At 44.6% G+C, this 22,181-nt stretch overlaps 1 protein-coding gene across 1 annotated transcript in view; it reads right to left on the reverse strand.

Moving 5' to 3' along the window:
* LOC132819981 (sodium- and chloride-dependent neutral and basic amino acid transporter B(0+)-like) overlaps positions 1-20,096 on the reverse strand; it is a 76,929-nt gene extending 56,833 nt beyond the window's left edge. The window contains exons 1-3 of the mRNA XM_060831916.1: positions 19,825-20,096; positions 14,223-14,331; positions 5,532-5,685 (exon numbers count right to left, since the gene is read on the reverse strand). Of these exons, the coding sequence (XP_060687899.1) occupies positions 5,532-5,685; positions 14,223-14,331; positions 19,825-20,096 (535 nt within the window). The remainder of the gene's footprint in view (positions 1-5,531; positions 5,686-14,222; positions 14,332-19,824) is intronic.
* Positions 20,097-22,181: the final 2,085 nt, after the last annotated feature.

The raw sequence follows: 22,181 nt of genomic DNA on the forward strand, positions 1-22,181 counted from the left end.
GAGGAAATGGATAACCCTGGGAATTACAGACCAGTCAGTCTTACATCACTTGGTATTTGGATGATAGTAAAATGTAGGGTATGTAGGTTAGTTTGATCTTAGAATAGGATAAAAGGTCTGCGCAACATAGAGGGCTGAAGAGCCCGTACTGTTCTATGTTCTATCTGTGTATGACTGTGAGCGTGAGGAGTTAGAAGGGGAATAAAGTTATATGTTGATATTTGCCAGTTGTTCATCTGGGGTTGGAATACATTATCTCCTTATCTATTAATTTATTTATCAATCATAGATAGCAGTAGACAATCTTAAAGAATCACTGATTGATGATAAATTCAACCTTTACATTATAATATCAGTGTTTGGCACTTGTGCCTGGGAGATGATGTACAGGCTTTGTGGAGTTAGGGGTGAGTTACTTGCTGCAATATTCCTAAACTCTGACTTGCTCTTGTAACCAGAGTATGAGTCTAGTTCAGTTTCTGGTAAATGGTAACCCCAGGCTGTTGACAATGGGAGATTCAGTAATGGTCATGATAATGAATTTCACAAAATAATGGCTGGATTCTCTCTTGTTGGAGAGGGTCATTCCTGCCAATTGTGTGACATGAATGTGCTTGCCACTTGTTATCCCAAATCTGCATTTGAACATGGGCTGCTTCAGTATCTAAGCAATTGTGAATGGTGTTGAGGATTTGCAACCATGCACTTTCCTGGGGGCCAAAGAAGTGTTTGATCCTTGACACTCATTGATTCCAGTTTTGCTAGGGCTCCTGGATATCACACTCAGTCAACTGTGGCCTTGATGTCCACCGCTGTCACTATCTGGAGTAGAGTGGTGCTGGAAAAGCACAGCAGTTCAGGCAGCATCCGAGGAGCAGTAAAATCGACGTTTCGGGCAAAAGCCCTTCATCAGGCAGACAGCTGTATTCCTGATGAAGGGCGTTTGCCCGAAACTTCGATTTTACTGCTTCGCGGATGCTGCCTGAACTGCTGTGCTTTTCCAGCACCACTCTACTCCAGAATCTGGTTTCCAGTATCTGCAGCCATTGTTTTTGCCCAGGGCTGCCACTATCACCTCCTCTCTGGAATTCAGCTCTTTTGTCCACGTTAGAACCAAGGCTGTAATGAGGTCAGGAGCTGAGTGGTCCTGGCGGAATCCAAACTGGGCATCACCAAGCAGGTTATTGCTGAGCAGGTGCTGCTGGATAGCATTGTTGACGACACCTTCCATCACTTCACTGATCATCGACTGATGGGGTGTAATGGGCCGGGTTGGATTTGTCCAGCTTTTTTATGGATGCAGAGCATATCTGAGCAATTTTGACAATGATGAGTGGATGCTGATGTTGTAACTAAACTCGAAGAGCTTGGCTAGAGGTGCAGCAAGTTCTGGAGCACAGACGTTCAGTACTATTGCCAGAATGATGTCAAGGCCCATAGGTTTTGCAGTATCCAGTGCATTGAACTGTATTTTGTTATCTCATGGAGTGAATCAAATTGGTTGAAGGCTGGCATCTGTAATGTTGGGGACAAGTAGAGAACATTGAGATGGATCATCCACTCAGCACTTCAGCCTTACCTTTTGCACTGATGTGTTGGGCTCTTTCATCATTGAGGATGGGGACATTTGTGGAGCCTCTTCATCCAGTGAGTTGTTTAAATGTCTACCACCATTCATGATTGGATGTGGCAGGACAGCAGAGTCTGGTTCAGACTGATTGGTTGCTTAGCTCTATCACATGCTGCTTATTGTGTTTGGCATGCAAGTAGCCCTGTTTAGTAGCTTCACTAGCTTGACACCTCATGTTTAGGTATGTCTAGTGCTGTTCCTGACTCCCCAACTTCACTGTCCATTGAACCAGGCTGATCCCCGGCTTGATGGTAATGCTTGAGTGGGAGAGATGCTGGGCCATGAGTTTGCAGATTGTGCTGAAGTATGCTTCTGTTGCTGATGATGGCCCACAGCGCCTGAAGTCTTAGTTGCTAAATCTGCTTGAAGTCTGTCCCATTTAGCTCAGTGATAGTGCAATACAACAGGATGGATGGTATTCTGAATGTGAAGGTGTAACTTCATCTCCACAAGGACTGTGCAGTATCACTCATACCAATACAGCCAGCAGATTGGTGACGATGAAGTCAAGTAAGTTTTTCCCTCCTATTGGTTCCCTCATCACCTACCACAAACCCAGTGTAGCAGCATTGAATTTCATCAGCTATTCCCTGGACCACTCTCCCAAACTGTCTAGATCCTTCTGCAGCCTCCCCACCTCCTCAGTACTACCTGCCTGTCCGCCTAACTTCGTATCATCGGCGAACTTTGCCAGAATTCTCCCTGTCCCTTCATCCAGATCATTAATATATAAAATGAACAGCTGTGGCCCCAACACTGAACCCTTCAGGACCCCGCTTGTCACCAGCTGCCATTCCGAATAAGAACCTTTTATCCCAACTCTCTGCCTTCTGTCAGACAGCCAATCCCCAACTTATGCCAGTAGCTTACCTTGAACACCAGGGGCCCTCACCTTACTCTGCAGCTTCCTGTGAGGCACCTTATCAAAGGCATTTTGGAAGTGTACATAGATGACATCCACTGGGTTTCCCTGGTCTAACCTACTTGTTACCTCTTCAAAGAATTCTAACAGGTTTGTCAGGCATGACCTTCCCTTACTAAATCCATGCTGACTTGTTCTAATCTGACCCTGCACTTCCAAGAATTTAGAAATTCCGTCCTTAACGATGGATTCTAGAATTTTACCTACAACCAAGGGTAGGCTCATCGGCCTATAATTTTCCATCTTCTGTCTTGGTCCTTTCTTGAACAAGGGAGTTACAATAGCAATTTTCCAATCATCTGGAACTTTCCTGATTCCAGTGATGTTTGAAAGATCACATTCAGCGCCTCCGCTATTTCTACAACTCAATCCTCAGTCGATTGGCGAGGATGAAGTCAAGTATGTTTTTCACTCCTGTTGGTTTCCTCACCACCTACCACAGACCCAGTGTAGCAGTGAAGTTCTTTAGGACATAACCACCTTGATCAGTAGTGCTACTGCTGAGCCAGTCTTGATGGTCAATGTTGAAATCCCCCACCTAAAGGACATGTTGTGCCCTTGCCACCCTCAATGCTTCCTCCAAGTTTGTTCAGCATTGAGGAGTACTGATTCATCAGCTGAGGGAGGATGGTATGTGATAATCAGCAGGACCTTTTTGCCCCCTTTTTAACCTGAAGCCATGAGACTTCAAGGGTCTGGCGTCAATTTTGAGGACTCCCAGGGCAACTCCCTCCTGACTGTTCACTAGCTAGATAGGATGTCAGCTGGGCAGGAGGTCAGGTTGACAGTAGAGGCCAGCGGTCAGTTCTGTCGAGGGTGTGGAGTCACAGACAGACAGGACAGGGAAGAAGGCTTTTGGCATACTGTCTTTCATCAGTCAGGGCACTGAGTATAAATGCCTGGAAGTTATGTTGCACTTGTACAGGATGTTGGTGAGGCCACATTTGGAGTGTTATGCTCAGTTTTGGTCTCCCTGCTAGAGGAAGGATGTTGTTAAACTGGGAAGAGTTCAGAAGAAATTTACAGGGATGGTGCCAGGATGCAATGGTCTGAGTTACAGGGAAAGGTTGAACAACCTAAGACTTTTTTCTTTAGAGCTGAAGAGATTGAGGAAGTTTGTTATAGAAATGTATAATATCATGATAGGCATGGATAGAGTGAATGCACTCTGTCTTTTTTCCAGAATTGGGGAATCGAGGACAGGAGGGCATCGGTTTAAGGTTAGAGGGGAAAGAATAAAGGAGACCCTGAGGGGGACGTTTTGACGCAGAGGGTGGAATGCATCTGGAATGAGCTGCCAGCAGAAGGTTGATTACATTAACAACATCAAAAGGTATTTAGACAAGTACATAGATAGGAAAAGTTTAGAAGGAAATGGCTAAGTGCAGCGAAATGGGGTTAGCATGGATGGACAGTTTGGTAGGCATGGACCAATTTGGACCAAAGGGCTTGTCTCCGTGCTGTAGGACTCTATGACTCTATGTTAATGTTGGGTTGGGTTGGGTCACATTTGACTGATGCAAGGAGTTGCTAGGTAGATGTCAACTCAGATCTGATGGATGTGGGGGTTTGGAGCAGGTCTGGACATGGCAGGGGTGTTAGATTTAATAATCTAACTTTCCTGATTAATTATTTTACTTAAATTCATCAGTACCTTCTGAAATTTCCGATGTAAATAGAGACTTTTGGAGTGTTCCAAGAATCGGAGAATTGTCTAGTGGAAAATCCAGTTTCCTGGGCAATACCTTCAGAATGTGCTAGAATGGGGATTCCACAGAATATTCATGGTGACTCATCGTCGACACCAAATAATGACTGGCCTGCGTAAAATCCTTGACTTTATATCATTATAATAAATGTCTGCTGGTTTCTCTGATAGCATGATATCCAGACTCAGTCTCTTATGTTATGGTGGATAATATATAAGCATATATATACATTACTGGAGGCAAACTAAGATCGAAATGAAGATAAGTAATAACTGTAATCCAGGAGATAATGAAGTTCATTGATAACTCACTGTGAGATGGTAAAGTAGGTACAGCAACTTTGTTTTAGCTAGCACCTTATCAATGGGTATTCCTGATAAACCGACCAAAATTATGTGTTCAATATTGTGATCCATCATGATGTCCGTGTATTTCTGCTGTAAGCAAAGTCTAACAGTGATTCCACTAGCATGCTACAAAGACTGATTGAAACTTTATTCTTTTGTGTTTTCTATCCTTGTTTTAATCTTAACATCTGTCGATATTGCTGACAAGGACTTTATTATCTTAACTCCAAAGGAATCTTCCATAAAACTTGTAATGAATCAATCTATGCCTATTTAAACTGAAAATGTGGTCTACTCTGACTTGAACTAGACAAATGAAAAAGGGGCTACATGAGTTTTATTAATCTACTGTTTATTGAAAATGCTGGGAACAATCTGGGTCTTAATGACATTCTGTTGTGTTTTTAGAATTATTTCAGTTTTAGGAATTTAGCAATATAAAGTATTTAAAGGTATAAAAGTATAATGCTTTTTACTCCTGATGAGAAATGGGCCACAGATTCAAACTACAACCTGTAATGAGACAATCTGATTTGCTCAAAAGTCACTTGAATTAATTTCAACCACCACTTTGCACTTTAGTATTTAACTGTGCCATGTCCAGACTGTAACATTTCTAACCCCTGCACAATTGTTAGGATGTCAGAAAACACACAAGACCAGGCTATAGTCCAGCAGGTTTATTTGAAATCAGAAGCTTCTGGGGTTCTGCTGCTTCATCAGGTGAAGGTTAAACCTGTTGGATCATAACCTGGAGTTGTTGCATTCTGACTTTGCCTACTCCAGTCAAACACCGGCACCTCCACATCAATTGTTACGATGGGAAGCACTGACAAGAGCAATATCCAAGCCAACAGTCCTTAAAGATCATTGAAATGCTCCCTCTTCATTTCTATCCCCTTAATTCAAATTCCAGACAGTACCTCCTCCATTTTTGTAAGCCAGGAAAGGGAATCTCCAGACATTGCCTAGACCCACAGCACAGCCAATCATCAAGAGCAAGTAGTCAGTCTTCGAGGACCAGTTACCTCTCTTCACATTTTCATCATTTCTGTTCACTGCTGGATTGGCAGCACTCTTGGGGCAAAGAAAGGAATTGACTAAATTAGAAAGTAGATTTTCTCAATCTAAACTTAAGCACTTAGTTCAACTCTTCCCCACTGTAAAAACATTTCTTCATTCCCCAGTTAACCGCAATCACTTAGTAGTTTGGAAACAAGACGGGTGACTGCAGTTCACAAAAGCTAAAATCCCCAAAGAATCAGCACTTCTCAGCATTTTACATGAGTGTAATTTCATGTTTTGCTAAAATACTCACTGTATCTATTGGAGAGTGTGTTTCCTGTTCATTCTGTGAGAATTCAGATAAAGCCAACTCCCTCTGGTCCATCTTCAGACAGCCATGAATACTTTCTTCGCTTGCTCAGGAGCTGGATGTAAACCTTAAGGAGCAAATCTTGCCCGAAGATGTTCTATCTTTCCAAAATTCCAGGACTGTGATTAAGAACTGTTCAGCCTTTCACCAAGTAAATGACTGGTGAGAATGACAAGATGTGTCCAAAAGGGCAAGATCTAGTTGCTCAGGTCTGGGTGATGTCCACATTTCCTGACTATTTCTGATGCAATCTCCACACTAAAAATAATAGAATTTCAGGTTTGTTTCAGAATACTCAATGTCAGAATATATCTATTTTGCATCACATATTTCTCACCAATGCTTTGAAATGAGGAGGTCACACAATATAGAGAGAGGCCATGGCATGAATCAGCGTCTGCAGCTTTCACCGTGGGGTGGCTGTTACTCTGCACTACCTCAATGTTTCCAATTGACCAGGAATCTCTCCTACTATCCCTGCCTGCCATACAATTATCAGAAAGATTCAAAGATTGACTATTGAGTGACCATTCAGATTGAGGCTGAATGCAGCGCCAATATTTTGAAGTCTTGAGATTTCAAAGGACTTTGTCAGAGTGAACCAGACACAGGGGATTTGCTGTTGGGAAAATTAAAAATCCCATTCAGTTCCCTCACAGTCAGCTGGGGCATCATGACCAGGGCCTCCAAGCCCTCCGTTTCTTCCTCTACCGATGTTCCCAACAGTACCCTTCCATCGACACTCTCATTCGTTTGGCCAAACTGGTCCTGACACTTAACAATTTCTCCTTCGAATCCTCCCACTTCCTCCAGACCAAAGGGGTAGCCATGGGCACCCGAATGGGCCCCAGCTATGCCTGTCTCTTTGTTGGCTACGTAGAACAGTCCATCTTCCGTAATTACACCAACACCACTCCCCACCTCCTCCTCCGCTACATTGATGGCTGCATTGGCACCACCTCGTGCTCCCGCAAGGAGGTTGAGCAATTCAACAACTTCACCAAAACATTCCACCCTGATTTTAAATTTACCTGGACCATCTCTGACACCTCCCTCCCCTTCCTGGACCTCTCCATCTCCATTAATGACGACCGACTTGACACTGACATTTTTTACAAACCTACCGACTTCCACAGCTACCTGGATTACACCTCTTCCCACCCTACCTCCTGCAAAAATGCCAGCCTGTATTTCCAATTCCTCCATCTCCGCCATATCTGCTCCCATGAGGACCAGTTCCACCACAGAACACAACAGATGGCCTCCTTCCAATTTCCCTTCCCACGTGGTTAATGATGCCCTCCAACGCATCTCGTCTACACCCCTCACCTCTGCCCTCAGACCCCACCCCTCCAACTGTAACAAGGACAGAACCCCTCTGGTGTTCACCTTCCACCCTACCAACCTTTGCATAAACCAAATCATCCAATGACATTTCCGCCACCTCCAAACGGACCCCACCACCAGGGATATAGTTCTCTCCCCACCCCTTTCCGCCTTCCACAAAGACCATTTATCCGTGACTACCTGGTCAGGTCCACGCCCCCCTACAACCCACCCTCCCATGCTGGCACCTTCCCCTGCCACTGCAGGAATTGCAAAACCTGCGCCCACACCTCCTCCCTCACCTCCATCCAAGGCCCTAAAGGAGCCTTCCACATCCATCAAAGTTTTACCTGCACATCCACCAATATCATTTATTGTATCCATTGGTCCTCTCTATATTGGGAAGACTGGACATCTGCACCAATCAACCCCACTGCCCTGTGACCCAACATTTCATCTCCCCCTCCCACTCTGCCAAGGACATGGACGTCCTGGGCCTCCTTCACCGCTGCTCCCTCACCACCCGATGCTTGGAGGAAGAATGCCTCATCTTCCGCCTCGGAACACTTCAACCCCAGGGCATTAATGTGGACTTCAACAGTTTCCTCATTTCTCCTTCCCCCACCTCACCCCAGTTCCAAATTTCCAGCTCAGCACTGTCCCCATGACTTGTCCTACCAGCCTATCTTCTTTTCAATCTATCCAGTCGACCCTCCTCCCTGACCTATCACCTTCAACACCTCCCCCACTCACCTATTGTACTCTATGCTACTTTTCCCCACCTCCACCCTTCTCTCATTTATCTCTCTACCCTTCAGGCACTCTGCCTGTATTACTGATGAAGGGCTTTTGCCTGAAACATCGATTTTACTGCTCCTCAGATGCTGCCTGAACTGCTGTGCTTTTACAACACCACTAATCCAGCATCAGAAATTTCACATGGTCTGACAAATCTCTATCAACGGAATACATATGTTATATGTTTTTGGAGATATTTCCCTGGTGCCAGGATCAAGGATGTCTCAGAGAGGGTGCAAAATGTTCTCAAGGAGGAGGGGTACCAGCAAGAGGTCATTGTCCATATTGGAACCAATGACATAGGAAGGGGAAAGGTTGAGATTCTGAAGGGAGATTACAGAGAATTAGGCAGGAATTTAAAAAGGAGGTCCTCAAGAGTAGTAATATCTGCATTACTCCCAGTGCTATGAGCTAGTGAGAGCAGGAATAGGAGGATAGAGTAGATGAATGCATGGCTGAGGAGCCAGTGTATGGGAGAAGGATTCACATTTTTTTGGATCATTAGAATCTCCTTTGGGGTAGAAGTGACCTGTACAAGAAGGACGGATTGCACCTAATTTGGAAGGGGACTAATATACTGGCAGGGAAATTTGCTTGAGCTGCTCGGGAGGATTAAAACTAGTAAGGTGGGGGTTAGGGGGGTGGGACCCAGGGAGATAGTAAGGAAAGAGATCGATCTGAGATGGTACAGTTGAGAATAGGAGCAAGTCAAACAGGGCAGGCAGGGACAAGATAGGACTAATAAATTAAACAGCATTTATTTCAATGCAAGGGGCCTGACAGGGAAGACAGCTGAACTCAGGGCATGATTAGGAATGTGCGTCTGGAACATCCCAGCAATTACAGAAACATGGCTCAGGGATGAGCAGGACTGGCAGCTTAATGTTCCAGGATACAAATGCTACAGGAAGGATAGAAAGGGAGGCGAGAGAGGAGGGGGAGTGGCATTTGTGATAAGGGAGGATATTCCTGGAAATATATCCAGGGAAGTTATTTAGGTGGAACTGAGAAATAAGAAAAGGATGATTACCTTATTGGGATTGTATTATAGACCTCCTAATAGTCAGAGAGAAATTGAGAAACAAACTTGCAAGGAGATCTCAGTTTTCTGCAAAAATAATAGGGTGGCTATGGCCAGGGATCTTAACTTTCCAAACGTGGACTGGGACTGCCATAGTGTTAAGGGTTTAGATGGAGAGGAATTTGTTAAGCGCATTACAAGAACATTTTCTGATTCAGTATGTGGATGTACCTACTAGGGAAGGTGCAAAACTTGATCTACTCTTGGGAAATAAGGCAGGGCAGGTGACTGAAGTGTCAGTGGGGGAGCACTTTGGGGCCAGTGACCATAATTCTATTAGATTTAAAACTGTGATGGAAAAGGATAGATCAGATCTAAAAGTTGAATTTTTAAATTGGAAAAAGGCCAATTTTGACAGTATTAGGCAAGAACTTTCAAAAGCTGATTGGGGGTAGATGTTCGCAGGTAAAGGGACGGCTGGAAAATGGGAAGCCTTCAGAAATGAGATAATGAGAATCCAGAGAAAGTATATTCCTGTTAGGGTGAAAGGAAAGGCTGGTGGTATAGGGAATGCTGGATTACTAACGAAATTGCGGACTTGGTTAAGAAAAAGAAGGAAGCATATGTAAGGTATAGACAGGATAGATCGAGTGAATCCTAAGAAGAGTATAAAGGCAGTAGGAGTATACTTAAAAGGGAAAGCAGGAGGGTAAAAAGGGGACATGAAATAGCTTTGGCAAATAGAATTCAGGAGAATCCAAAGGGTTTTTACAAATACATTAAGGACAAAAGGGTAACAAGGGAGAGAGGAGGGCCCCTCAAAGATCAGCAAGGCGGCCAGTGAGCCTGAAGTTGGTGGTGGGCAAGTTGTTGGAGAGAATCCTGAGGCACAGGATATACATGTATTTGGAAAGGCAAGGACTAATTAGGGATAGTCAGCATGATTTTATGCGTGGGAAATCATGTCTCACAAACTTGATTGAGTTGTTTGAAGAAGTAACAAAGAGGATTGATGAGGGTAGAATGGTAGATGTGATCTATATGAACTTCAGTACGGTGTTCGACAAAGTTCCCCATGGAAGACTGGTTAGCAAGGTCAGATCTCATGGAATACAGGGAGAACTAGCCATTTGGATATGGAACTGTTTCAAAGGTAGAAGACAGAGGGTGGTGGTGGAGGGTTGTTTTTCAGTCTGGAGGCCTATGACCAGTGGAGTGCCACAATGATCGGTGCTGGGTCCTCTACTTATTGTCATTTACATAAATGATTTGGATGCAAGCATAAGAGGTCTAGTTAGTAAGTTTGCAGATGACACCAAAATTGGAGGTGTAGTGGACAAAGAAGAAGGTTACCTCAGATTACAACAGGATCTTGACCAGATGGGCCAATGGGCTGAGAAGTGGCAGATGGAATTTAATTCAGATAAATGCGAAGTGCTGCATTTTGGGAGACCAAATCTTAGCAGGACTTATACACTTAATGGTAAGGTCCTAGGGAGTGTTGCTGAACAAAGAGATCTTGGAGTGCAGGTTCATAGCTCCTTGAAAGTGGAGTCGCAGGTCGATAGGATAGTGAAGAAGACATTTGGTATGCCTTCCTTTATTGATCCGAGTATTGAGTACAGGAGTTGGGAGCTCATGTTGCTGCTGCACAGGACATTGATTAGGCCACTGTTGGAATATTGCATGCAATTCTGGTCTCCTTCATATCGGAAAGATGTTGTGAAACTTGAAAGGGTTCACAAAAGATTTACAAGGATGTTGCCAGGTTTGGAGGATTTGGTCTATAGGGAGAGGCTGAACAGGCTGGGGCTGTTTTCCCTGGAGCATCAGAGGCTGAGGGGTGACCTTTTAGAGATTTACAAAATTATGAGGGGCATGGATAAGATAAATAGACAAAGTCTTTTCCCTGGGGTGTGGGAGTCCAGAATTAGAGGGCATAGGTTTAGGGTGAGAGGGGAAAGATATAAAAGAGACCTAAGGGGCAACTTTTTCACACAGAGGGTGGTACATGTATGGAATGAGCTACCAGAGGAAGTGATGGAGGCTGGTACAATATTTAAAAGGCATTTGGATGGGTGTATGAATAGGAAGTGTTTGGAGGTTCGGGCGCTTGCAAGTGGGACTAGATTGGATTAGGATATCTGGTTGGCATGGACGAGTTGGACCGCAGGTTCTGTTTCTATGCTGGACATCTCTATGACTCAATGACTCTCGGTGTTCCTGCTATAATGTGCGTTTTGTCATTGCGGTTTGGCTACAATGTGATTAATTAATTATGGGTGATGTTTGGATAATGCGAAGTTTCTCTTGAGCAGATTTTCTGTAGCAATCTACAACACAATTCTCTGTAACAATTTCAATAGCACGATTTTCTGTAGTGCGGAGTTCCAGAAGAACGCAACGGCTGCATTACAGCAAACCAACCTGTATCTAGATGCATCTGCTCCAAGCTCAGCGAGGTTACTCTCGTTTTTAAAATTATTTCACAAGATGTTAGCATCTTCACATTTGTTGCCCATTCTGGATTACCCTGATAATGAGTGACCTGTTGACCCAGGAGGACCTGTTAACTAACAAAAGATAGTTAACTGTTAATCGCAATGCTGTGCAGTCACACGTAGGCCAGACCTAGCAATCATGAGAAATATTTTTTGACAATGACTCTGGTGAAGCAGGTAGGTGTCTGCAATAACTGATGGTTGTTTTATGGCATCATTCAATTCCAGATTCTATTAATCACATGGAAACCTCACAAACCATTGTGATGAAATATGGAGATGTGGGCACCATGGTGGTTCAGTGGTTAGCACTGTTGCCTCACTCACCAGGAACTCAGGTTTGATTCCAGCCTTGGCTGACTGTCTCTGAGGAGTTTGCACATTTTCCCCGTGTCTGTGCGAGTTTTCTCTGGGTGCTCTGGTTTCCTGCAACAATCCAAGCAAGCTAGATGAATTGGCCATGCTATAAATTCCCCGTAGTGTTCAGGGATGTATAGGCTAGGTGCATGAGTCAGGGGTAAATATAGGATAAATGGGTAGGGGAATGGGTCTGGTTGGGTTACTCTTTGGAGATTCGATGTGGACTTGTTGGGCCAAAGGGCCTGTTTCCATACTGTATGGATGCTACGATTCTATGGCTCACAGCTTTTGGCAGTGTTGGGTACTTGTTTCCCTGATAATAGGAATAACCAGACAGGGAACTGCACAATGCCTTCGTGAATGCCTTTATTGCAGAAGTATGGCGTTAATGGTACATAGCAAGGTGATGCAAAGCACATCTGTCTGTGTTTTGCTCACATTCTTATACATTATTTGTTCATTCTATGCTCTCCCTTTACCCAATCCTCAGCCTCCACTTACTCTGAGTACTTCTAACCAATCACATCTTACATGTCCAATCACAAAATGTTTCTCTATGTCCTGTGATTATCTGCTAAGTTAAGCATGACCAAAATTTACTCATCAACACAACTTGTTCTGATTGTGATTGCCAGATGTTTCCTTTACAGGGTACTCGATATTTTGTTTGTCAACTGTACTGTTATAGTTAGCAACTGAGGGAATTTAAAATTCTCATAAAGTTATAGAGCACGGAAACAGACCCTTTGATCCAACTCATCCATGCTAACTATGTTTCCCAAACTAAACTAGTTCCACTTGCCTGCGTTTGGCCCTTTTGATTCCAATCACATTGTACATTATGAATCATTACCCATATGCAGCAGTCAGTATTCACTTCTTCTGATGTCGTAACTTGGGAGGGTTAAGGGCACGAGTAAAACAACATTTGATACATACATATAAAGCAAGAATAACAACAAGAAAGATGTTAATCTCCTGGAGGATAGATGTTTCAAGTGATCCTGACCAGTTATAGCCCAATTCTATATGGTACTTGAAAGGAGTTGTCTAAGTTTGTCGACCTCCTTGTGAATATGAGCAGTTGAATTTATGATCTCTTCAGAATTGGCCAGAATGTAGGTACAACACTCTTTTCCTACGTGGGCACAGGTCCGTCCTTTCTCAGATAGTAGCCAATCCAGGGCCATTTTGTAATTTTGTAATGTTCTTGTTCGAATAGCAACCATTTCTACATTACTCTTATCAAGGGCTTGGGAGGTGTCATGAACTACTTGTTCCAATATGGAATAGAGTAATTGAATCTCAGAAAAGGATTTATATGCAGCATATGGCCAATACCAAAGGTCAAAGAACTTGTCTATCTTAGAGTTGCAACGTTTATGGAGGATAAGGGATGAAAGGTAGAGTATGACACATAAAAGGGACTAAAAAAGCGAAATAAACAGAAACCAGATCATGACAGAGGTAACCACGTGGTAAGCATTATGTCCGCAAACAAAAAAAAGTACCATTGCACAGGATAAACTGAGTTATATAGTTCGGGAGCCAGGTGTGGTCAAAAGTTTCTGCTGATGTGAGATAATAAATTTAAGTTTAAATGGAAGACAAGCATCAGATGTGCCATTAAAATATTAGGTACAATTACTCTGACCTGCAAACCAACCCTTCGGCTTAAATCAAGTGAAACAAATAGAACATAACGGTTTTCCCACCATTGATGTATTAGTGATGGTGATACAGACGGTATTAAATTGAGGTTGATTCCAGCATTCAAATGCCGAAGAACTGTACCCTGTCAATTCCCACATACCTCTGGTGCCATTAATTTCCACCCAATATATCCCTTTCTCTGTGGAAGATGTGGCAGCCATGTGGGATTCGTTCTGGAGAGTGACCCATTCAGCCACTGCAGATACATTAAAAGGCATGGGTCTAAGGGGATACCGTCCTTTGAATGTATGGGAATATGAGAGCAAACCCAGCACTGGAGACATTCGTATGTCCAGGATAAACATAAGACATGCACAAAAAAGTATTCGCATACAACTTGTGCCTGACAGTGCATGTTCACGTGACCCAAGAGATCAAAACAATTACGAGTTCCAAAAATAAAAACTTTGTCACAATGGGGCAGGGGTGTTAGCCCTTTTGACATGTGATGCATGAATCCAAGCCTTCCTGCCCTGCATATTCATGGCTGAAGGTGATAGGAGAAGAACTTGATACCGACCTTCCCACTTGGCACCCAACGGTTCTTTGTGTATTTTCTTAACGTAGACCCACTTGCCGGGAATGATGTCGTGAACACCTTTAGGGGAATCTCCTCAAGCTGCTGACACCTGTTGGGAAGCAAAATGAACAGAATCGGTTAGATCCTGAAATACTTTAACAATGAATCACTCAATAGTTGACAATCTGCTGTTCTAAGATCAATTGTATCAGGTAAAGACATGAGTCTACCAGTTATCACCTCAGAAGGGCTCATACCTGTGGTTTAATTAGGGATAGCTCAAATGCTACATCATACCAGAGGCAGAGCTTGAGGCCAAGGCAATCCTTCCTGATGATAGTTAGCCGAGTGTTGGTTCAGAATCCGATTTGTGTGTTCCACCTGTCGCAGTGACTGAGGGTGATTAGGCCAATGCAATTCCCACTTAATACTCAGCAGTCTCTACACTTCCTGGCACAATGCATCTACAAATTGAGTCTCTTGGTCCAAATCTATACAACTTGGGAGTCCCCATCGGGGAATGTATTCCTTACAGAGGGCTGTAGTGGTATGATTGGACGTGGCTTGCCAAGTGGGAGATGCTTCCACCCAGCTTGACAATTTGTTAAGAGTGACTCAAACCTCGAAATATCCTTGACATTTTGGTCGGGATATCTAAGAAGATGTTGGAAGAGCCCAGCAGGTGCCAGAGGTCTCAATTGTGCAATCACTGTGGTTGGTCCAGGATTATTTTTGCATGTTGCGCAACGATTTGCCACAAATAGCGTATGTTACTTGAATCCTGTTCCTCACTAACTCTTTTAGAGCCTTGCCATCATCTGTAATGGAAACAAATGTCCCCACCAATAAATTTTCTGTGCCAGAAATGTCATTAGTATTCGTGGTGTTCTTTTTATTTTTTCCCTTTCTTTTGTTTTTTTTAACCCCCACACTACCGCCTAACTGCGGTAGTGCTTATTTTTTCCCCTGCACCCATGGTGTGTGTATGCAATTGTGAGACACAGTAAGAGACACAAGTTGCACAAATCTTTATTTAATTTCCACCACCAGGAAGAAAGGAAACACCCAAATGGCCTGTGACAAGCAGTGCCCTTCACATCAAAGGGCAATGCTGTGTGATCAAACAGTGAAGGGGAGGGCAGGGACTAAATCAAAATAGAGTTGGAGGGGGAAATGATGCACCCCACTCCCTGCGGCGCCCACCTCTCCCTGAACAACTCCAGGGTGTTGGTGGACACCGCGTGCTCCTTCTTCAAGGACACCCGGGCCCTAACGTAACCGCGGAATAGGGGCAGGCAGTCGGCCCTAACGACCCCCTCCACGGCCCGTTGCCTGGACCTGTTTATGGCCAGTTTGGCCAGGCCCAGGAGCAGACCCACGAGGAGGTCTTCAGACCTGCCCTCCCTCCTCCGCACCGGGTGTCCGAAGATCAGGAGCGTGGGACTGAAGTGCAACCAAAAGCAGAGGAGGAGGTTTTTCAGAAAATCAAAAAGGGAGTTCAAACGCCCACACCCAATATACACATGGTCCACGGACTCCACAGCGCCACAGAACAAACAGTTGGGCTGGGAATCCATGAACCACCGCAAACTGCGGTTGCAGGGGATTGCTGCATGCAGCACCCTCCACCCCAGATCCCCGAGAGAAAGGGGGGAGGACTCCCGCGTAGAGGGCCCTCCACTGGGGATCCCCACCGTCCGGTGGCAAATGGGCACGCCAGGGCGTGTCCGGACGGTGGATGATGGAGAAGAGGTGGACGGTGTGCAGCAGCAGTCGATACAAGGCCCGCCAGGGATCCCACTGCACACCTGAGCATCCTCCAACTGGTGCACTACGTCGGGCCCGAGCAACGCCGTTTTAAGGCGTCGGATGACGGTGGCCACGTACCGGACATCTACCGCTGCCCTGCTCGCTATGTTTGCGGCAATGTCCAGCCCAGGCCCCCGGCACCCAGCACGTCCCCGACCCTGGTCACCCTCGTCGCCACGCCTCCCCTCCGACAGCCACTCGAATCCGCAAGCACGGAGGTGCGGATTCCTGAGCAACTGCTCCCTGATGACAGCCGCTACTTCTGCTGGTGGGTAGGCGCGGCGCGATTCGACCATGTTCCAGACAGTGATCAGGTCCTAGTAAAAGACAGGCAGCACCTTGAGGGCGACCTCCAAACCGTCACGGTCGACGAACAGGAGCTGCGTGTCGTAGTTGAGGTTACGCACCTGGCGGAAAAAATAAGTCGCCAGGGCGCACCACCTAGGAAGGAGGCTCGACGTAAAGGTATCGCTGCAAGGTCTGAAGGAGGAAGGTCGCGACCTGGGTGCGGACGCACACCAGCGACTGACTGCCCTCCTCAATAGGGAGACTCAGAACCTGCGCAGCGACCCAGTGCATCTTTTTGTCCCAGAAGAAGTTGACCAACGTTCTCTGGATGTCAGCGACAAAGCCAGGAGGAGGGACCAAAGTGACCAGCCGGTACCACAGCATGGCGGCCACCAGCTGGTTTATGACTAGCACTCGGCTCCTGTAAGATAGCACTCAGAGCAGTCCTGTCCAGCGGCCTAGGCGAGCCGAGACTTTGGCCTCCAGCTCCTAGTATTCGTGGTGTTACCGGTTTATTGGTCTCTCTGCCTTCAAACACCATTAACCACACACTTCAATGCATGCCCACTTTTCTTCCCATGAACACTGTCCCTTCATTGTCTTTAAATCTTGTCACTTGCGACTAAAGTCTGCAATTTAGTTATTACTGTCTCTTGTCAGCCATTACCTTCAGAGGCTGCCTTTCTAGCAGCTTCAAAAACAGTGAGAATTCCATGGGATTTTCTTTATTATGGACTTTACAGTTTAAAATGCAGACTTCTTGTGGTAATTGTACAGCATTTCGGAGATTATGAGCTTCACCCCCAATTCTAATTGGGGTTCCTGCAGCTGAGAGCACTTTGCTGTGCTGAAGTGCTCGCTGACAGACCTCCTTGGGCTATGACTTCATGCAGGCTAGTAACAGCCCAGCTGGCGTTCTGAGTACCATTCTCAACAAACAAAGATATGTCTATGAAGATAACTCAATCTGGATTCTGCAAGGGTTCCTTAGCCACCCGAGCTGCTGCAGAATTTCCGCACAATCATGTTCGCCTTTGACCTAATCAGTCTCTTCCCCTCCTCCTCCTCCCCACCCTCCCAACTCTCCCCCCAACCCCCCACCCCTCCACCAATTGGTTCTGCGGGGTTGGGAGCAAAATTGGACTGAACTGGCGGCAACAAGGTGGAGGTTGGGAGCTTCCAAGAGGGTGGGAGGCCTGATTCATAGACAACATGGCAAGGACTGTGTGAGGGCACTTCACAATCAGTTTCTGATTCAATACAGGATGCTGTGGCTATTAGCACCTTGGAGGTACCTTTCGTAGCTCTCAAACGGCTACCCCATCCCAGCGCCACTGGGTCCAACCGAGCATAACACAATAGTAGCTAATGGGCCAATGTCTGTCACTGTTTTCCTGGGGCAGTACAGCTTTCATATAACTGTCCTTTTCATGGACATGAAGAGTGAAAAGGTCTCCTGTTATTTGAGATACCCAAAGCTGAGGCTGAGCACACAGCAGATTTTAATTTTTGGAAGGCAGAATGCTACTTTGGGGTCAGTCTGCTTGGATTCACTCTTTTCTTTCAGGAGATCATTCAGTGGCGGAGCTAGATGTGCGCAACTACCAATCCAGTTTCACTTGAAATTACAATGACCTAGAAAAGATCTGAATTCCCGAATAGTAGTGGGTTATTTGGCTGTTCAAGTAACGGCTGTCCAGTCCTGCCTTATTTCATGTTTTCCTGCTGAAATGTTTTGTCCCAGGTATTCTACCTCTTCTTGGGCGAGTTGCACCTTCTTCAGGTTTGCCTTAAAGAGTACAAACGATCAAGGAGAATGCTTAAAACTGCCCTATGCTGTTCCTTAGTCTGGAATGCTATTTGAATATCACCCATATACTGAATCATTGTGGATGTTATCAGAGGCAATTCCCACAAATGATCTTGCAAGGCCATGTGGAATATAGTAGGGCGACTGTGAAAGCTCTGCAGTAGATGCATCCAGATATACTGTCGTTGTTGGCTGGGAAAAGCAAACCATGGTTGTCCCTCACAGGCCAAAGGAACGGACCCAAATCCGTTGGCCATGTCTATCACTGAAAAATATTTGTATTTGGGTGAAAGAGAATTAAAAATGGCACAGGGATCTGCAACCAAGGGTGCTTTTTGGTCAATGCATTGGGTCACTTTCCGGTAATCTACTGTCAGATGTGAAGTTCAGTCTGTCTTTTTAACCAGATGAACTATGGACTTCTACTGGTATACCTTGTTGCTCTAATCATTTGATTACAGGTAAAACATCAGCAATGGAGACAAAACTAATGGAGTATTGTTTAGTACATGCTGGGAGAACTCCAGTAAAAGTGGGTCACCTTTAACAGGTCGCAGTCATTTTTGTCCTTTGCCCAAATGGGTTGATTCTGCCATTCTTCCTGTTTGAGATGTCGTATTGACCAAATAACATTAGATTAGATTACTTACAGAGTGGAAATAGGCCCTTCGGCCCAACAAATCCACACCGACCCGCCGAAGCGCAACCCACCCATACAATTACGTCTTACATAACACTACGGGCAATTTAGCATAACCAATTCACCTGACCTGCACATCTTTGGACTGTGGGAGGAAACCGGAGCATCCGGAGAAAACCCACGCAGACACGGGGAGAACGTGCAAACTCCACACAGTCGCCTGAGGCGGGAATTGAACCCGGGTCTCTGGCGCTGTGAGGCAGCAGTGCTAACCACTGTGCCACCATGCCGCCCACTAACATGGCCATTCTCAAAGTGTAACAGCAAATGTATTGAGTTAATACATCTATCGCTAATAGGGCCTGTGGTATGGGTCTAACCCATACAGATGTAAAAATCTCGTTGGCTTCAATCTTATTGGCAGAGGCTTAGTTTTCTCAAGTCTTAGTTCTTTCCCCCCTACTCCTACAGCAGTTCTCCGCTATCCCTCCAAAGGTAAATTATGTCCATCAATTAAGGGTAAACATGTTAGTTCTGCACTAATGTCAAAAAAGGCAGTCAACTTTCCTATCACCCACCCCATCAAAATATAGCAGCTATCCAAATGGTTCTCGATGGCCGTGAAAATAATGGGCTCAAAGATGGTGATGGGTTGCTCTAGTTTTTTATTAATGAGTTCTTTTACCTGAAGTTCAGTACAGCGCTGGAGCTGTTCTAATAACATAAGATGCTCGTTCAAGGACAACCTCTCCCATCCAGACTCTTTCTTATCCAGTTTGGGGGCCTGTTTTGTCAGTATTTCCCTTTTCTAAGTTGCACCTTTTAGCCAAATCACCCTCTTTTCCACAACTGTCGCACTTCCCTGGGTTTTTCTCAGTGTTAGGAGCTTCTATGGTCTGCATGGCTCTGAGCTTCAATTCTATATTTGCCCCCAGACGATTAGCTTCCTCTATTACTTCACCACAAGTGGGTGAGCTTTTATCCAAATCATGACATTGTACTTTTAACATCTTAGCTAGTTCAAACTGTAAGGCTGCTCCGAAAGCAGCCTTTACTCGGACCAAATTTCGTCCTCTTTCTCTGGATTGTTATTAGGAGCTAGACCAGGAAGCTTGATCCAGACATCAACAAATCTTTCTGCAAAGTTTTTAACATCTTCACTTCCATTCTGTTGGCATGCAGGTTTTTTACTCCAATCAGTTTTAGATGGTCCAAATTTTTGCAGCCAATTGTGGATTGCCTGCCAACTGTGATTTAAAGTCTGTCCTTCCTGTCCCATGTGGTTGTTAACCCTGCAGTACAATGTTTGTCCTGCATTGTTCCCCATTGTGGCAAACAAGATTAGAACTCCATCCATAGACTGTCAGGTAGATATTTTCTTGAGTTTTTCTAACCCTTTCCATGTTTTCATACCTCCCCTCTTCAGGTGTGGCAATTCTTTGGGCCTACTTTCAACTCGTTGGTCTCATGGATTAAAATTGGATAAATTTATATCTTATCACAAACCTCTCCCTCAATCTTTACTTTTCTTCCCTTCTGTCGTTTCCTCCATACAGGCCTCAGAACAACAGGGGGTGCCTCTTATCTTCTGAACTGATGGATGTGTCAGAACTTCCCTCAGGGCAGTGGGCACCACTGATAGTACGAATCTTATCTGGGCCATCACCTGGAGGGGCTGGTTGAGGCAAGGGTTTTGGATACAATGGGGCAATCACGTAGGGAGGAGGTGACGTGTGTGACGTAGTTTTAATTGTTCTAATTCCTTTTGAGTTTGTGATAATTCTTTCTCTGTGGTTTTTAATTCCTCTCAAACAGGTTTTATTTCCTCTCTTAGACTATGAATTTCTCTATCATAATTCAATTTTTCAATTATTTCTTGTCTCTATCTGAGTTGTTGTGTTACACAGAGTGACCAGCAATTTTTTTTTTCTTATTTTTATATGGGTAGTCTTTCCCCAGACCCATTTAATATCATCCAGGGACCACTGCCCATGGAGGGTCCATACTTTAGACAAATTTTAGTCAGAGTCGTAGGATGGTTAAGTTGTTGTTCAATATGTTCCCTTAATTTCTACAAGACTTCATCCACAACAATGTCAGGTGGTGCCTGACCACCTTTAACTTTGGTAGGTAGTTCAAATTTAGACATTATCCCTGGATTTCAGGTTAGATTTGAACCAAAATAGACTCTCTAAGAGTCATAGACAATGGCTCTCCTTTTTCTGTCCTATGTCTCAGATCGAAACTGTCTAGTAGTTTCAGATCGCGTCAGACAGGGAAAATCTCAGACCACCACTTCCCCGCTTTGGATGTTTATTACATGAAGAGTCCTTACCTCTCGGTGACGATTAGATTGAAATGATTTTCAAAACCTCTTCCCCTTTATCCTTTTGCGATCCTGCTGACTACGCCTAGTTGTTGGGTACTCATGTCCCCGATAGTAGGAATAACCAGGCAGGGATCTACACGATGTTTTCTTGAAATCTTTATTGCAGAAGCATGGTGTTAATGGTACATAGCAAGGTGATGCAAAGCAGATCTATCTGTATTTGCCTCACATTCTTATACTTTATTTTTCCATTCTATGCTCTCTTGTTTACCCAATCCTTAGTGTCCACTTATCATCCCATTTACTTCTAACCAATCACATTTTACATGTCCAACCACAAGACGTTTCTCGTTATTCTGTAGTTATCTGTTAAGCTAGGCATGACCAAAACTTGCTCATCAACATCACTTGCTCCTACCGTAATTGCCAGATGTTTCCTTTAAGGATAATTCACTTGCAACCAGTTTCATGCCTGCGGCTAATGTTTGAATTCCGATTGTCTCAACACAATAATGTCTTTCCTTTACCCTTCTCAGACTTACCCACATGAACTCTGTTGTATCCCACACAGGGGCTCCCCAATTTCAGAATCTTGGACTTACAAATGCGAGTAATTATGAACATGATCCTGTACTGATTTTCAAGTTTGAAGACCTGACATTTCTTACACTTATGAATGGCTGCTTCCCATTGTCCTGAATTGTGCTAATGACATGTAAACAAATTGACCTGGGAGCTGCCTGTATATTCCTCTCTTACCATGTCTGTGCTTTTTGATATGCCATTAATTATCGCAATTGATCCCTTGACACCACTAGATAGTTTGACACCCTTTGCATAAATATTGGCCCCAGTGCAGTTCAGACTATCCCAATGGTACAGCTGCACCTTTCCCTAGTGCAAATGGCACACAGATCAGAGTGCATTTCTCCCACACCAGGCTTTCAGCAGGATACTTGTCTTCCTCATTGGATTTGGCCTTTGCTAATTTACAGGCGAGTTAGGTAATCATCCAAAGGTTATAATCTTCAAATTCTGTAATTTGCTGTTACCTACACAGACCACTACCACTGGACCCTCCCC

Source organism: Hemiscyllium ocellatum, chromosome 11 (genome assembly GCF_020745735.1).
Source record: "Hemiscyllium ocellatum isolate sHemOce1 chromosome 11, sHemOce1.pat.X.cur, whole genome shotgun sequence".
Taxonomy (NCBI): domain Eukaryota; kingdom Metazoa; phylum Chordata; class Chondrichthyes; order Orectolobiformes; family Hemiscylliidae; genus Hemiscyllium; species Hemiscyllium ocellatum.